At 43.7% G+C, this 18,189-nt stretch overlaps 1 protein-coding gene across 4 annotated transcripts; it reads right to left on the reverse strand.

Moving 5' to 3' along the window:
- Positions 1-3,143: 3,143 nt before the first annotated feature.
- Positions 3,144-17,817, reverse strand: LOC123376463 (tripartite motif-containing 13-like). Of its 4 annotated transcripts, XM_045028472.1 has the most exons (10): positions 17,597-17,817; positions 16,547-17,087; positions 15,307-15,402; positions 14,246-14,479; positions 14,123-14,145; positions 12,007-12,143; positions 11,566-11,596; positions 9,769-9,806; positions 8,156-8,256; positions 7,266-7,703 (listed from the first exon to the last, which is right to left on the reverse strand). In XM_045028472.1, exons 2-9 carry the CDS (start codon positions 16,985-16,987, stop codon positions 8,183-8,185), a joined length of 1,074 nt encoding a protein of 357 aa, XP_044884407.1. In that variant the 5' UTR covers positions 16,988-17,087; positions 17,597-17,817; the 3' UTR covers positions 7,266-7,703; positions 8,156-8,182. The 4 variants fall into 4 exon arrangements, with proteins under 4 accessions (XP_044884406.1, XP_044884405.1, XP_044884407.1 ...); XM_045028471.1 differs by lacking the exons at positions 7,266-7,703; positions 17,597-17,817 and adding an exon at positions 3,144-4,400 and having other exon boundaries at positions 16,547-17,304; XM_045028470.1 differs by lacking the exons at positions 7,266-7,703; positions 17,597-17,817 and adding an exon at positions 4,407-4,553 and having other exon boundaries at positions 16,547-17,304.
- Positions 17,818-18,189: the final 372 nt, after the last annotated feature.

Raw genomic sequence — 18,189 nt, forward strand, 5'->3', positions numbered from 1 at the left:
AGTGGATGGAGGGAAGAGTGCATGACAATGAACACCGCCCCCGTAATTCAGAGCCATGGAAATATCAACATTAAATAACACTGAGCATGCATTAGGAATGCATAGCTCATACCTCAGTTCCTATCAGGCCTCACAGACAGACAGCTCAGTCCACAGAGCTGTATCCAAAATTGTTAGATTCTGAGTGTACAGGATGGTGCACTATTGGGTCCTAGAGTCAACAGCTAAGCAGGTATTACAATTCTCATAGGATTGAATTCTTCTTAAATAATCACTGGGCTCAGGTATATTTCCTCATATCATCTTCATTTAATCATCTTCATCCTTTCCCTCCTCCCCCAAGGCATATGTAAGGGGCATTAAAAATAGGAGTAGTCTCAAACTCATATTTTCTCATTCTATAACAGACAACATGTGACCTGGAAATAAAACTGCAGTGTCAGCTTAGTATCCACAGAGAAATCTGTCTTCCTAGATATTAATTTTCACCTACAAGCCTTTTTCACCTTAGGCAGTATTGAGACATCTATGTATCTAGCTCACCTGCTATACAGCAGGAATGACAAAATCCTTATCTCTTCCAATCACAGCTAATTTAGCCAACAACGTGGGCACCCCCCCCATACAGAGTTTGGCAACATATTGCATTGCATCCCCAACAAATTCTACTAGAATAAGGAAGATTGTACCAATGTGGAGAAATGTTCAGCTTTTCTTCTAAATTATAGTCTAGCAAAGATGGGAAGGTCCCACCTAGGTAATTATCCTCTCAATTTTGCTCATTATAGCCCAATAATTTCAGGTTTCAGTTCTTAGCAATACTGTCAAGTGTTTTAGTTGTGCAATGGGATGTTGTATTGTCTTTGATCATACTGCAGAGAGGGCTTTAGAACTGTCTAGTGAGGGCTATAGAGGTCTCCATCACAGCAGAGACATCTATACCCAGCTGTTTAAAGTGTGAATATACCTTCCACCGCTTCCACCTACCCCTTCCAAATGGCTAAAGGAGGCACATAAGAATCAGACTGCCACCTATTTGAGTGGTGTCAGAGGAAATCTTCTCTAAGCCAGTTTCAGAAGTTTCTACCAGGGTTCAGAGATGTGGGGAACTGTGGAGGAGAAGGGAGAGGTAAACTCCCTAAATTCCTCATCCCAAACCCCCTCATTTTAGGAAGAAAAGTTTGCTGCCACTTCTCTGGCAGTGGCGCCAACAGACGTTAAGAAAAGAAGCTGCCAAACACAGGGCCTACCCCTGCAACGTGCAGAACGGGGTCAAATCCGTGTGAAAGCAGAAGAATAAAGCTCAGCAGCTTGCTGTATTGGGCTCAGAGTCCCTTGCAAGGGAGCTTTCAGTGAAACCAAACCTTAGACAACAGACAGGTTGGGCATTTTCACGGCACAGGGCAATGCTTTGTGGTGCAACAATACATCTTCCCCAAGTGGCCACATAGCTGCCTACCCCTTCCCAGGGCCCACAACTAGCACAGCCATTTATGACGCTGGGGCTGTTCCACTGCTGCAGAAAGAAGAAAATAGATCCTCATTCTCCTACAATGTCCTCCTGTCGCTGGAGGTGAAGGAAATGTGTTGTGAATTACCAAGTGCTGTCGCCATAGAAAGTGACAAATTAGCACTTCAGTGGAGTATGCGGAGATGTTGATTAATCACAAAGGTTCGCCCTCACTCCACCTAGAACAACACTGGTGGCATTTAAAGTAGCACTCTGAGAAAACACCTTCCCATCTGAACTGGTTTGCCCTAAGTTGCTGCATGCAACTAACTGCAGCACCAGGTTGCATCTGCTGACCATAGCTTCTTTGCTTTGGGTGAAAACAACAAGCTATTTTACAATCAGAAAACATGCTGGGTAATAAAAGTGAACAAGGCCAGGCTGGTTTCTTTTGTGTCTTTTGAGTGGTTGAAAGCAGCTGTTATCAATATCCTGCTGGCTTGGACCCAAAGTTAGCGTAGTGATAGGGAGAGCAGGTAGATCACCTTGAATGACTGCTGAACTCCCAAGCCTGTGTTACACTGAAGACTGATATGTGCAGCAGAGCAAAGGCTGGGGATCTATCAGACTTTGGCTTGTCCATTTATGCTGAGAAGGGAGAAATCTCAGAGACAGTTCTGTTGAGGTTACTGGTTAGAATCCTCGCTCTAGGTGCATATTGATTACTGCAGGTGATAAAAGAGAATTGAACCATCTCTCCATTCCAAAGACACTCCCAATATAGAGTGTTTAAAACTCCCACTAAAAGAGAACCAGAACTCCAGACCATCACAGGTAACATTAGAAAATGAGAGTGCATCTGTTGTAGGCTCCCTATGCTGTGTGACATGGACCCTGATATTGTGACAGAGGTCCACTCAGTTTTTCTCTTTGTTGCTTATTTTGTTTGTTTGAAGATGGCATTTGTGGACCTTTGGGGGTGCAGCTGAGGCTGGATCCTTGGTATCAGGCTAGGAGTAGACTAATTTAGGTCATCAAACTCAACATTAAACCTCACTACAGTTATTCCCCCCAGCCACACAGTGGAGAAGAGTGCATTGACCCTGGGATGAGAGAGGCCCAGGAATGGCTGGTGCTGAGAAGCTGGGCTGAGGTGGTCTTAAATTGCACTTGAGTGACCCCTTCTGGCCAATTTTTGCAGAGACTTAGCAGAGTTTTGGAAGGGACAAACCCAGCCTTTTTTAGGCAGAGAGAGGGCTCTGCGCTGCAGAGCACAGTGTGCAATAAGGGAACGTAGGTTGGGAGATCCCATAGGACCTCCCTTTCCCCTTCCACTAAAAGAAAATGTGTGATAACATGACCATTAGTCAGAGAATGAGTCAGGGGTCTCACTTCTGCTCTCGGTGGCCAAGCCTCCACATCACAGAATCCACCATCACACTGATACAAATTGTTTCCTCTCAGTAGAGACGCTAAGGACTGAATAGGCCGGAGATACATCTCCCTTTGAGGTGATTTTTCAAGGTCAAGTCTGAGTCATGTTGGGCTAGTGTATGAGCTTGCTGTGCAGCTGCTGCTCTGTACCTGTTCCTAAGAATGCCAGTTCTGCACCTTTCCCCAGCATTAAATTATCTGTTATTTTTAAAAGTTAAAAAACAAGAGACAAATAAGAGGAAGTAAGGGTGTGCTAAGGTTTTATGAATTTGCACCTTGGTAAAATCTGATTGAGCTACATGCTATGAAAGAAATCCTTGCACTTTCCAGGGCTGCATTTGAGGCCATCTGTCCATTTTCTAGTATTTGCAGTGATCGTTTGAATTTATTTAGGCCCTGCCTATTGCCACACAGGCACAAGGAGGATTATTACAAATGGGCGGGGGAGGGCAATAAACACACAGAGAAGCATGTGAAGAAAGGCAGTAGGTGTGGCTGAGCATAGGACAGGGAGTCAGGAACCGCAGAGTTCTCATCAGCAAACTCCCTCTGTGACTACAGGCAAATGCTTAACCTCCCTGCTCTGTAAAGTTGGGATAATCCCTATCATTGCCTATCCTGATGACCAATATTGTCTCATTGTTTCCTTGTAATCCCCAGCCTGCCTGTCTGTCTGCCTCCCTCTATCGTCTAATACTTAACTGTAAGCCCCTTGCAGCAGAGACTGTTCTTGTTCTGACTAGGGACCCTAAACACTACATAGTACAAATAATGAATAATGTTTGCCTCACAGGGATGTTATGAGGTTTATTTGTCTTTTGTAAAAATGCTGCTAATGATCATACTTAACACTGAGGGAGGTAGGACAGTATCCCTGCCCTTCATTTATAGATGGGGAAACTACTGCATCAACTGTGGGGGCTTTTCCAGACTTTGAGTTTTACAATCTCAGTTTAATTAAGGAAATTGCTTTAGTGATTCAGAGACACGCAGGGTGGCTGGAAAATCTGTGGCTTGGAGCTCAACTGCTCGATACATTTCATGCCAAAGCGATTACAAAACAAAGTTGACTTCATGAAGAGGGTGTGAAAAATGACTGGAATATCTCTTTATAACTCTCTTTTTACCTTTTTGAGCATGTTCGGTAAGGCATTATTCAGTTAATACGCTTTCTGTATGGTAGTTTAGTCCTTAAACCCTAATTTAATGAGAATGGCACCAGGTTAACCTAAAGGCTGCAAACATCAACCCTAGAAACTCAATTCTGAACAACGTTCTGTTGACAATCCTGGGGAATATTTCTTCACAGTCTTGTTTTGGAGATATTGTTTTCATCATTTTCTTTTGTTTTCCAACATTTCACTTGGCAGGTTTTGAGAAGAAGCAATGCCCAGTTGTGAGCCTGCTTGTTGAATCTGTGCCATTAGTGGGTAGCGAACTCTCAACTTTCCAATGAACATGGCCCACTGAGTCCAGACCAGAATGTGAACAGAGCTGACAGTGTCTGTGAATTCACCTGTGGAAGCAGGGCAACAGGGATGCATGAGGGAAGAGCATAGCAGGATTCAAAACACCAAGGCAGAAAATGTCTTGTCTCTTGATCTTGAGTGGTTGGGCCTGTCATATCTCATGGAAGTTGTAGACCGAATTAAGCCAGTTCTTTGGTGTCCTAAATAGTTAAATAATTATCTACATTTAAAAATGATTAAAAGATTGAGATAATTAATTAGTGTCCTAAAACAATTAAAATGTAACAAATGGTAAACTAATTATGAGCTGTCTCTCTGCCTATGTGTTCATTTCATTTCTAGCACTATTAACTCTGCATTAAGTGCCATAAAAAAAAAAAGGAACCACATCAATTCTGTGTCCAAAGGCAAACTTCCCCACCCAACTTCCTCAACACCTCAGTCATTCTGTAACTGGGTTACTGAGACTAGAACTGCACAAAGAGGTGGATCTTTATTGCATATTGGGGAGGGAGTGCCACAGGCCAGAAGAACATGACTGAGAACATTATGCCCCCAGCCTCTGTGAACGTCACTATGGAGGACAACCCAACTGATTGTGGCAGCCATGGTATGTCATGCAGCGAAAGGTGGTCAGCCAAAATCGCTCGAGCCTATCCATTAATGGCCTTGAAAAATCAAGAACAAAACTTTGAATTGGCTTCAGGCTGGATAGGGAGCACAGAGTGTACAGCAACCCACGTGATGTTCTTTCTCTGGCTCATTCCACTTAGGCAGCAGACAGCAGCATGCTGGGCTAGTTCATCTCAGTGCAACCTTCACAGTCACTCCCAGGTAGCATGCCAGGCACTAGCCTAGTCAAGAAGCCATGGAGGCCAGGGTCTGATCTGAGGCCATGAAGCACCTTTTGGCTTCGTTTGATCGTATTGTAACATGCTTGTGCCACGTGCTTGGTAAGATAATGATTCACCTTGCAGCACTCTATACTGGCATCTCCGCCGACATGCACACGTCTTAATCTGTTCCTTCATTAGCCCTGCTCAAGAGTCCTGACTGGTCACATGATTATTTGGTAACGTCTCTTGATACGTGGCCTATTTCTGGAACACAGATAAACTCTTGAGCCATTTCAGTCAAAATGAACACAAATGTAGCTAATAGAGCTAGGAATCAATTTAATCAAAATAGGCCTTAACTGGCACTTAGATGGGCATAGGCCTTCTTCTGCACTGGGGTGAATTTCCCACTAGGTCAAGAGCGTCCAACCTGTAGCCTGGGGAATATTTGTGGCTCTGAACTGTGGTCCTCAAAGGTGATGATGTGGGAAGAAATTGTGTATTTGATTACGAATTGAAACCATGTCCCTGAGCTGTGCAGTGCGGCTTTTACACTGGCGAGTCTGAATCAGCCCCACAACTATAGGGAAGAGGAAAGGGTTGTTGCCTCTCCAGCTGTCCCACCACCTCTCCCGTGCCCCTATTTCAGGAGCAGCTCCAGCGTGAGCCAGGAGTGCTCTGAGCAGCTGCTATTCCTTCCCTGCTGGCTGCTCCACCAGTTGAGACCAGCAGAGGAGAAGGCCCAAAGACTATTTTACAAACTTGAGATGGGAGATTTGTGTTTGTTCATTTTTCCCCCTTCTTTTTTTCATAATTGTAAGATTTGATATTAAACAAATAAAGCTGAGTGGGCTAGTGGTAAAAAATAGATTTACTTTTCCTTCTACAGCTGGTGTTGACCTGACTTTTGGAAGTAAGGAACAAGAGCCAGGACTCACCATCTCAAACCATCGGACAACAGTTACTAGGAAGCGGTACAGTTTGGGCAAATTGAAGGGGATTCTCAGTTCATGTTTTCTCTTCCCGCCAGCATTACTGGGACGTGGACACTAAACATGGACTTAATAGGGGTCTTGGAGTAATTTCATGCTTTGTTCTGATGTCTAAAAGAAACTCATATGGCTCCTACCTGGAACTAAATGGGCACTGTCTAGACATTCTTACAAGTAATGCAGCAGTTACTTGTACTGAAATGCGGAATGCTCCTCAGGAATCAAGGTGGGGCAGGATTGTGAAAGAAATACAGCGGCATTTTAGCATGTCAGACCAGAAGAAAACCTCTCATAGAGCAGCTCTTTTTGATACATTCCCCTAATTTGATGCTGGCTCTTTGACTTGTCTGTAGCAATCGTGTTAAAGATTCGTTTGGAGGCTGCCTAAGCTCCAGTGTGTTCCCATTTTGTAGGCTTTGATATAAAAACAATTATGATGCTCTGAAGTGAACCTGAGCTAATAATCACTCTTTATGGCAAGTTTTCAAAATATTTTCTCTAATACAGTGGGCATCTAGGGGTTAATTCGGTTACTCAGAGTATTATAAATTGGAGCCATGCTCCCCCGCTCCTTAATTCCTGTTTAATTAGTGTGTATTTTCTCCACACCCTGTTTATATATAGTTGAATAAAGCAGCAGATTCCCAGTCTGCCTGAGCTGCCCCAGAGAGGCGCTATCCCATGAGAGAGAGAGAAGAGCCCCTGGTTATTTAAAAAACTACATTTGTACTACATGTAAATTATGAAGAGAGGGATGTAGTACAGTGGTCATCCAGGGGTTAACTGGGTAGAGTATTATGGGTTGGGCCATGCTCCACCCCTCATTTCCTGTAGTCCCCCCCACAATCCTGTTTTTGTATATAGTTAAATAAAGCAGCACATTCCCAGCCTGCAGGAGTGTAAGTGAAGTGTGCTGTTTGTGAACTGAGGAGTCCTTTTACAACATTTTCTTCATAGGATTACTATATGGTACTGCACTGTACAGCTTCCCGAAGTCCTGCCTCGTTTACTGTAGGCAGCTGTAAGCAGACATGTCTTGAATACTAGAAATCTGCTTAATGGCATGAACTACTATAGCACTGACTTTACATCTTTGTAATCATTTATTTGATTACTCCAAAACACATTGAACAGAAGTCAAAAGCTTACACACATACAGCCACTATTTAGTCAGACTTATCACTGGTGACACGACTATAGCTTGGTTGGTAAATACTCTGAAACAAGCAGTTCCACATGTTGGTGAGACAGGGAGAAGGACAAGCCACATGGGCTTTTTTGCTGCATTCATGTTTAATTCTTTGCATTCGTATTCTATATTTTTATTTGCCGCAGGAAGTTTTTTTGGCAGAGACACTTGAAAAGTACCCAGAATTAATGGACATTTTTGAAAATGTTGAACTTAATCTCTTTGGTCTCAGTCTCCCCCACTTTTTCATGTCTCTTTATTACTTCTGGGAATCATGCACCTTGCTGGGAACAACTATTTCAGCCACCACATCCTTTCCTTTCATTGTATGTTCTAGAAATATAAAAGATTGAGAAGATTCACTTTGTCACCCTCAATAATGAATTATATTTGTAATAGTACGTTAGTAACATTTCTTAAGGGCTATTTAGCATTTCATCTTGTCCAGTGTTTTCTCCTGCTTTCTCATTTCAGTTAGGTTCTTGCTCTGCGTGGAACATTTAGTTTGACCCTAACAGAAAACTTGTCTCATAACCAAACCTGCATTGCAAACACAGAGCCCTAGTAATGAGCTATAGCTTTCTTTAAAAACAGTTAATTAGACAACACTATTGTGTTAAAATGCTCAGCTGATACTATTTTGTCAAAACCCTAAATGTCTTAGAAAAATATAGCAAGCTGTTTTAAACACTTACTATCATATCTGGGACAGGATGGGTGCTAAAGAGAGGACAGGGATACTGTTGAATTTCTCTGTAATTAATAAATTCCTCTTAGTACCTTACCTGCATTCACTGCCTTGTGTTCCCAGTCTATTTCCATGAAAAATGGGGATTTCCAAAATTAAACATCTTTTGTTCATCGAAGAAAAGATGGTATGGATTACCTGGCAAAACAACCAAACATTTCAGGGAAATGTAATCATACTTAGGACTAGATTATGAACTCTTCCTCCCACCGGTAAGCAGCTATCACACAGGTAACCCCTTTGAAATAAAATGTTACCACCATCCTGTTGAGTAGAACTGGCTGACATTTTTCCATCAGAAATAGGTTTGGATGGAAAATGACCTTTTTTCCCCCAACACCAAAATTTTTGAGGAAAATTTTCATTTCTTTTTTAGATGTTCTGGGTTTTCAATGAAACATTGTTAGAAAACTGAAAAGGCTTCCATTTTCTATTTTTTGCCCCAAACCTGGAAAACATCCGTAAAAATAATTTTTTTTGCAAAAATTTTCACAGAAACAACTCACTATTTTCCAACCAGCTGCACTGTTTGGGCACTGGATTAGTAGCAACTGAAAGGGAATGCTATGAGTCACCGACATAATGTCCTGCAGCACTGAGGTTTTTCTTGGAGGTCTCCTATCTAGTAGGCTTAATCCTGCTAATCTTATAAATTCTGACAAAAATAATAGCCCAAAGTAGCATGGATGTAAGATCAGGGGGTGAAATTTTGGTCTCATTGAAGTCAATGGTAAAGCTCCCCTTGGCTTCACCGGGACCAGCATTTCACCTAGATCTTTATATGCTTGAGTTAACATTTTGCTACTTAGCTTTTGTTATTTATGAAACATTGGATTAGACTCATCTCCTTTACAAGAGTCAATCTGAAGTTACTCCTGTATTTTCTGAAGCATAAAGGGCAAGACAGTAAAAATCTTTTACTCCATTAGTGAGCAGAACCTCATGGGAGTAGCTAAAGGAAAGAAGGCTGCATCGCACATCCATGTGGATGGCTAACTTAGCTGTGTAATGGGGAGGGAGGAGAAATGCCTCAATCACTAAGAAGCTGTTAAGGTGCTCACTGAATTGGGGGAAGATAGCAGCCCTGCCTCATTCACTTTGCAGTAAAAACACTGAAGGAGAAAAGGCAGTTATAGTAATAATTTTGCACATAAAGTAGGCATGCAAATGCACAGACGCCACATTACTATTCAGTGGCAACCCAGTAACTAGGCCTGATCCTTACAGACTTCATACACCTTCTGTTATAGTCAGAGGGAGTCTGCATAGTCTTTCCTGGGAGCTAGATCAGGCCCCTAAGGAGCACTGAAGCAGAAGGAACAGGAGTACTTGTGGCACCTTAAAGACTAACAAATTTATTTTAGCATGAGCTTTCGTGAGCTGCAGCTCACTTCTTCGGATGCAGAAGGAATCCCTCCCTAAGGCCTAAATTCCAGGATGTCTCCTGTGTGTTTTCTAGCAGATGTCAGCCTGGTGCAGGTTTTGAGCACCATGCCCTGCACCTGTCCTCTGCATTCCCACTGGCCTCACTTCTGACAGGAAGATCTGACAGAGCTGCACAATACAAAATGCAGGTGAGATACCTTCCCTCCAGAGAGGAGATATGGATCACAGTCTTTAAGAGCAACAACAATATTTTTGAACACTTACCTTGATAATGGAAATGATCTCTGGAGTCTGGAGCTGCTCTGTATGTCAAGAGATAACACTGAATATCAATGCCCATTAAAACACAAGCTGCACTTTGGGGATGGAGTTGGGTATGAAATAAATTCATTAAGAGACAGAGACACACAAAGCCCATTGTTTTGAAAAGAAGAACAACCTCCTAGGGCCTGTTCCTACCCTGGATGCCAATGGATGAGTCTGGTTGTAGAAATGTAACTGTAACACTGGTGGACCAGGTGTGAGCTATTGCCAAGGCTGTAGATGCCAGCTGAGCATGGATAAATTCGTAGCTGGTAACCAGACCAGCTCATCTGTATGCAAGTATTGTTCAAGATAGGTATTAGACTTGTCAGGATGTGTTTTAGACTCTATAAAATGCTTGTAAGTTGCTGCATGCATTAATCTCACTTGTAATATCTGTATCCCATGCTATAATGTAATGTGTATGCAGGGTTCTTGTAGCCATATTGGTCCCAGGATACTAGAGAGACAAGGTGGGTCAAGTAATACCTTTAATTTGATCAATTTCTATTGGTGAGAGACAAGCTTTGTAAGCTCGAAAGCTTGTCTCTCTCACCAACAGAAGTTGGTCCAGTAAAAGATATTACAGTACTTCACCCACCTGGTCTCTCTAATAAGGTCATATGTACGTTTTGCTTTATAATTGTAAAAATGCCTGCTCTGAACTTGTGAACTCAGGCAGGAGGAGTGGTTCCCCCGCCCATCAAGGAGGGCTGTCAATACTAAGTAGGCCATTGTGAACCATCACAATACAAAGACGGGAAATAAAGATAACGGACATGAAAATCCTTCATCTCTTTGCTGTCTAGACTCTCACAGGGCTGGCGCTAAGAAATAAAAGCGGAGATCCCCAGGGTGGACCTGGGTTAGCCCTAAAAGACATTCAGTGCTGACAGATTACTACAGCTCTGCCACCTTTTGGAACCATAGACTATACCTCATATGTGTGTATAAGTTGCCTGCTTTATCCTGTAAATAACTCTCTCATTTCTTTTTCCTAGTTAATAAATCCTTAGTTAGTTAACTATAGGATTGGCTACAAGCGTTGTCTTTGGTGTGAGATCTGAGGTACAAATTGACCTGGGGTAAGTGATTGGTCTCTTGGGACTGGGAGAAACCTGCATCTTTTGTGATCTTTGGTGTAAGTGACCATTTATCACTAAGTCCAGCTTGACTGTGTGGCAAGATAGACTGGAGTGCCCCAGGGGGCTGTCTGTGACTCCATGGTAAAACTGTTATAGTGCTTCAGGAGTTCACTCTTGTTTCTGGGTTGGTGAAATCTAATTATAGCACATACAGCCAGCTTGGGGTGTCTGCCCTGCTTTATGACAGTCTGCTCTAAGGCTGACACTCCCGGTTGTGAACAACTCTTAGAATTAGGTGGCCATGGTGAATCCTCTCCTTTTGCATTCACACTCGACTTGCCGCAAATACTCTGCTGTATGAATTTAAGCGCGCTGTTTGGGGGAGCGCTTCTGCTGGCGAACCCCTTCGCTAGCATATTCGGGGAAAGCAAAGAGGCACAGATACACTCAAAGCAAATCTGTTTAACAACGTGAACAAATGGTTGTGAGGAATGTTTGCAGCAGCGGTGCAGGTCCAGTTCTGAAGGAGGATAAAAGCAGTGAAATCTCTGTCCCTTTAGCCCAATACATAATGGCCTCCCAATGAAGAGCTGTGAACTTCTGGAAAATACAAAGGCTGGTTAGTGGCATTTGCAGTGAATATTGCAAAAGTGAAGAGAAGAAAGGGATTTACCTGTTCCTCTGTGTTTGGTTAATGAATTGACCTGCAAGGGTTGAGAGAATGTCTTAGAAGGCTGGCAGTGTATTCGCAATATAAACAGTCATTTGGAATGTGTTGCTGTGGGGTTTTGATCCCATTATCAGAGGCAGATTTGAAAATATGGGTCCACTGGGCAAACACATGGGGTGGTCCCTAAAGGTCTGACAGAGGGTGAGGTTTGGAATGCTGGGGCAGATGGAAACTGGTCGTGGGGAGGGGCTGAGGGGACAGGGTCCCATGGCAGATGGCAGACATCCATACCCTGGCCCCTATGGAGAAGGATCAACATTTGCAGCACACAAGCAATGCTCAGTTGAATAAATCAGGGAGCTATTGCACAGTCCTTGATAAAAGGTGGCCATTTTCCACTACAGACCAGTAATGTTCTGTTACTAGTTTGGGTAGTTTACTTACTGTGCACCTCTTGCATCAGTGAATCTAGGTTTGAGATATACTGCTGTGTCCAGCTTCTAGCAGCTGCAATTGTTGCCTGATCCAGCTGCAGTGCTAATACATCCACGCTGTCAGTGCTGAAATCCTGGTTATTAATCCTAGAATACCCAGACAGTCATTTAATCAGTGATCACCAATTAACAATTATAAAGTTGACTATCTCTAAAGTTAGGTAGGTACCTAGTAATTAGAAGAAAATATACAGAGAGGAAAGCGCTTTGGCAACAAAGTACTAAAGAAGTGTTCTGCATTACATCTACTCTTACAGTTATTATTAATAACATTATCATAGAATCATAGAATATCAGGGCTGGAAGAGACCTCAGGAGGTCATCTAGTCCAACCTCCTGCTCAAAGCAGAACCAATCCTCAACTAAATCATCCCAGCCAGAGCTTTGTCAAGCATAACCTTAAAAACCTCTAAGGAAGGAGATTCCACCACAGACCTAGGTAACCCATTCCAGTGCTTCACCACCCTCCTAGTGAAAAAGTTTTTCCTAATATCCAACCTAAACCTCTCCCACTGCAACTTGAGACCATTATTCCTTGTTCTGTCATCTGGTACCACTGAGAACAGCCTAGATACATCCACTTTGGAACCCCCTTTCAGGTAGTTGAAAGCAGCTATCAAATCCCCCCTCGTTCTTCTCTTCTGCAGACTAAACAATCCCAGTTCCCTCAGCCTCTCCTCATAAGTCATGTGCTCTAGGCCCCTAATCATTTTTGTTACCCTCTGCTGGACTCTTTCCTATTTTTCCACATTCTTCTTGTAGTGGGAGGCCCAAAACTGGACACAGTACTCCAGATGAGGCCTCACCAATGTTGAATAGAAGGGAATGATCATGTCCCTCGATCTGCTGGGTAGTATTGCTATTGATTACCACTGGGTGCAAACATTCAAATTTTGAAACTGTCTGATGAAAAATAGGGCCACCTTTTTTCTAAACATTACTGAATATCATTATCACTGCTGCGTAATCACCAATGTGGTGAAAGGAACATGCCAGACATATTAAACTGGTTAAGCTTCTGGGAAATGACTTATTCCCTATAGGTTAGATTTTGATTTTAGATACTGCTGTGAGCTCTGTGGTGTGTAAGGTGCACCGTCCGAAAAGTAGCCCTGGAGGGCATTGTGATTCAGTGCTACAATTCATACCCTATCAGGGCTTGTCTACATGGGGGAATTTACTGACACTACTATATTGGTAGAATTGTACCACTATAGTTATATTCTCCATATGGATACTCTTATCCTGATATAAAAGTGCCCTTTCTGGTGTCGCTTAAGTCACTTTGGAAGCAGCATAAACAGAAAACATAGTCCAAGTCACAGTCTAACCCTGATTCTTACAAGGACATTTTAAAATCCAAATCAATGTTAAAGCCAAATCGCTATGTGACCCTCAAGGGGACTTTTTATCACCTCACTGCACCACAATAAGCCTGTGATATCGCTCAGATGATTATTAGTTTTTTGTACTGATAACCATAGCAGATAGGTGTGCCAATAAGAAACTTACTAACCACCTGTGCTACTTGCAACAGGAGGCATCAACACCACTAAAACTACTATGACCATCCTCAAGCAGAACGGGCAGCCCAGCTGCTGGGAGAGTGATGAGACCCCAACTGAGTCAAATGAGACAGTTAACCCCTAATCCAAAAATGGAACTCTGCACCTTGTTCTAAGCTCAGTAGTTTTGCCCAAGCACATTATACAAGGCTGCATACACATGACAAAGCATCACTCTCAATACAATTGAACCCTACACTGTGCTCACCTCTGGAAAATACAACTATGAGCTAATAAGCTCCAGTGGCTTCCCTCAGAGGTGGGTAATCAAGGCAGTGGCTCAGGACATTGAAAACTAACCGGGCACTATTGGAGTTACAGGTGAATCGTTATCCATCCATATTTTGGGAGTGGTGAATTCTGATTTAAGACCAGCCTGACTTGAGGGGCATTGGGACACAGAATGAAGACTAGAGATACAGAGAAGTCTTTTGAGCTTTTACAGCTGCCAGCTCCCTATTGTGCCAAGGAATAAGACAAACCTTTTGGGGGAGAACTTACCTGTCTTGTGCCAGTTTAAATGCCTATAAAAATATTTAAAAAAAATAGTTTTAGTGCAATGCTGGGCAAGGGCAACTGCTTGAATGTTCATTTATTAAATCAGAGCTAAATGTTGCTGCTTACTCTGAGGAACTGGAAAGGGTCTGTTTGCGCTCTCAGCCTCTGCAGGTCCTGAAGATCCTTCGCAGCCTCATCTCTCTTCTTTTCTGTTTGCTTCTTCAGTGTGGCAATGTCTGACAGCTGCTTTTTCTCACTGGCTTGTATGTCAGCCAGAATCTGCTTCTCCTTCTGATCCACCTCTGCCTTGATCTCTTTGAAAAGGTTTGACAGCTGAGCATCCAAAGTTTTCTTATTGAGCTAAAAGAACAGGTAAGCAAATAAGGTGCTGGCTCAGGAATTCAGTACCACAGCTTAGTGTGTTTATTTATTAATTATCATTATTATACCCAATGTTTTGCAATACCAGAGTTAAGAATGAAGTGGACAATAAGAACGTTTCACTTTTCCTCGGCACAGCCAAGTAATCAGCGTAATCTGAAAATTATCTGGGTGTGATGAAAGAGAATAAAGCAGAGAAAGTTCAGATAGGACATTATAGTCTGAGAATTGCATTGGTTTACTCTGAAAATCCCATACTTACGTACAGCTCCTCTTTTAATAGAGGAAGAGAGCTTTAAGAACAATGCAATGGGATTAAGTGTGTGTAGTTTACTCATTTGTAAATGAGGGATAAGAATAACGGGGATAAAGCAAAAACGGGGATAAGAATAATAATGATCCGCTAACTTACACTGGGAACATTGTGAAAATTAATTATTGATTGCAAAAGGCTAGACTTCTTCAGTGGGACTACTTATGTGAGTAACTGCTCACAAATGTGAATTAGGGTTTCACATTCAGCCCCAAAGTACTTTGAGGTCTGTGGAAGAAAGACACTTCAGAATGCAAACAAATATTCTTTGCCTCTGTCATTTTTCCTCACATTTATGGTTGTTGTTTTTTAAAAACAAGTTGCAGTCCCATGACCTGAAGAGCCCCATAGTGGGGTATTATTAATACAGATTTATTATTATGTCATCTTCACAGTCGGAAGGGGTTGCTAGAGAACACTGATCAGAGATGCTATCTTTTTTTTTTCTTACAAGTCATTAAAGAAAGATACTTTGAATAATCCAGGGACAAACCTGGAGCTGATTCTCACTCTTCTGAAGCTCCCCTAAGCTTTTATTCATAGCACTTTTGTTTTCCTGCATCAGTTTCATAGTGTCAGAGAAAACAACCTAGTTAAAGGAAAAACAGCATTAAACATTATAACGGGAAAGTAACAGTGATCGGTTAATAAGAAAATGGCATTTTTACAGAGCTGATGAAATGAACAAGCGACCCTTTTATCGATCCCTTCTCATCGAATATGTGCACCCATTTGTTTCAAGTGAGCCACATAATAAGTTGTGTGCTTCTCGCCTCCCCCAACCCTCCTCGAAAGACATAAGACCATGGATGAGTTGGAAAACGGAAACATTCTTGGAATTGTAGTCAGAACTGATTTTAATTTTACCTCCTATATATAGAAATTGACTGTTTGCATTATCATAGCATCCAGGAGCCCCAGTGATGGATAAGGACCCTATTGTGCTAGGTGCTGTGCAAACACAGAACAAAAAGACAGTCCCATATTTGTTAGACACACAGTGACTGTGTAGGTTAAAAAGAGAAGTTGTATATGTTTAGCTTATCGCTTAATACCCGATCCTGCAAACACTTACACACGTACATAACTTTACCCAGGTGAAGAGTCCTATTATACCATGAACATAAGGTAGCGATCATGGATATTTACCCCGAACCTATCTCAGGACTTATCTGTGTGGCAAGTTACTACACAGCAAGCCAAGGTGTGAATCTCCAGCACGCCAGCTTGGCTCGTCCGGGGTAGACACTGCTACACTGCACTAAAAGTCCTGGAGTGCAGCTAACCATACTACTGCTTCAAAGCTCAGTATGCTGAACTGCAGGGCTTTCCCCGTATGCTATCTGTGACTATCACTGTACTCTAGCAGCGTCCACGTGGGCCCACAAAGGACTTCTATACTTTTCACCCTCATACATCATTGCTTGAACTGAAATTTGCCTCCTGGCTTTAACTGAGTGTGACCCAGCATAAAAAAGGGGCGATCAAGGTCAATTTCCTCCTGATTTCTACAGTTTTCTCACTTTGGGGGTGAACACTAAGACCAGCTCATGAGTCACCTCCCTCCTCCTTTACCCCCTGTACTGAATTACCTGGGGAATCCTTCCCTTACCCGCCTAGCACTTCCACCCTGAACTGAACCATCATACTGAGTGTAGCTCTATAAGGGGCTGTACATAAAGATCCCCTTTGGAATTTGTGCCCGTCAAGCAGAGATGCAGAAAGCCCCTTACCAGCTCCTTGTCATACTCCTCCTTCAGGGTGATGATGCTGTGGCCCTTGTGGGAGCCTGCGATAGAGCACATCACACAGACGAAGGCCAGGTCATTTTCACAGTAACACTCTAACAGCTTGCCATGCTTGCCACACTTCCTCTCCTGCAGGGAGCTGCTGTCACTGGGTTCCACCAGGACATGATCCTTCTGTGCAGCCTTGGCATTGTGTTTGCTCAGGTGGGCCTGACACAGAGATGCCTCACAGGTCAGACAGGTTTTCACTGCTGTGTGAGGCTGCTCCAAGCAGAAATCACAGGGGATTATCTCCTTCCCTTGCGGAGAGGCCTTCTCCTTGCCCTGCTTTCCCTTTGAAGAAGCCGTCTGGAACTTCTCCACGATGCTGCAGAGCTGGAAGTTCTTATGTAGCTCCAGAAAGGGCCCCAGCTGGACCTTGCACATAGGACAGGAGTAGGTGGCCTTGGCTTGCTGCTGTGCAGCCAGTGCTTTCTGGATGCACTCCTTGCAGAAGCTGTGATGGCAGCTCAGGGAGACAGGGTTCCTGTAGAAGCACAGACAGATAGGGCAGCTGAGCTCATCTTCCAGCTCAGCAGCTGCTCTGAATTCTTCCTCTGCCTCTGCCATGGCTTCAGAAACAACACCCTCCTAGCCTGTTTGTGAGAAATGAAACTAAACTAAACAGGAAGCTGCTGGGCTTAGTGCCAACTGCAGAGTCAGGCAGACAGGAAGACAACAGCAAAACCATACCAAAGCCTGTAAGGACCTCCTCTGTCCGCCCTTATAGGCTAACCAAAGACACCCACCCTCTGAGCTATCTGTTCTCTGGCTCCTCCTCCCACAAGCAAACATATTTGCCATTTTCTTTGTGCTGGCTGCTTCGGTGGTATCTGCAGCTTTGGAACTTTTCAACTCCCTCTTTCTCTCTCCCTCTGACACTTCCTTAAAATGACTATCAGGGCTGACAGGATGTGAAGGACACAAGGGAGGCATTTCAAAGCACACACTGAAAAATCCTTCCTGGTGAGAAGAGAAAAGCAGACTTAAAATAACCTGCACTTGAGGGAGTCGTCTTTCCCGAGCAAGGCCTGGCTGGCCTGAGCAAGCAATGTCCTTTACTTCATGTGGCCTGAAGTCCTCGTCTTCCCCAACGCAGGGCTGCAGGGAAAATGAGAGGGCTGAGCAAGATAAAGAAGAGCTCTTACAGGCAGAGGTGAAAGTATGCCGGATGGACCGCATTGGCTTTTGCGGTGGGGATTTAAAGGGCTTGGGTCAGGGCGGGCCGGGCGGCAGGGAACTCAGAGGAGCCCTTTAAATCCTGGCCCCAGCTCCGGCCACAGCTCCGGCAGCCGGGCTGGAGCCAGGATTTAAAAGGCCCAGAGCTCCATGGCAGCTGGAGCCTCAGGCCCTTTAGTTTGCCCCAGGGGCTACCAGCCACCTCTGCAGCTGGGAGCCCCCTGGGTGATTTAAAGGCCCTGGGACTCCCAGCCACAGCTGGTGCTCCAGGGCCTTTAAATCTTGAGGCCCCGCCTCTTTCTGGTTGAGGCCCCGCCTCTTCCAGAGGAGGCCACCCCCCGGCCCCCAGACTCGGGCCGTGCCGCTAAGTCCTGTGAGTTACTTTCACCCCTGCTTACAGGAGACATTTA

Source organism: Mauremys mutica, chromosome 8 (genome assembly GCF_020497125.1).
Source record: "Mauremys mutica isolate MM-2020 ecotype Southern chromosome 8, ASM2049712v1, whole genome shotgun sequence".
NCBI lineage: Eukaryota > Metazoa > Chordata > Testudines > Geoemydidae > Mauremys > Mauremys mutica.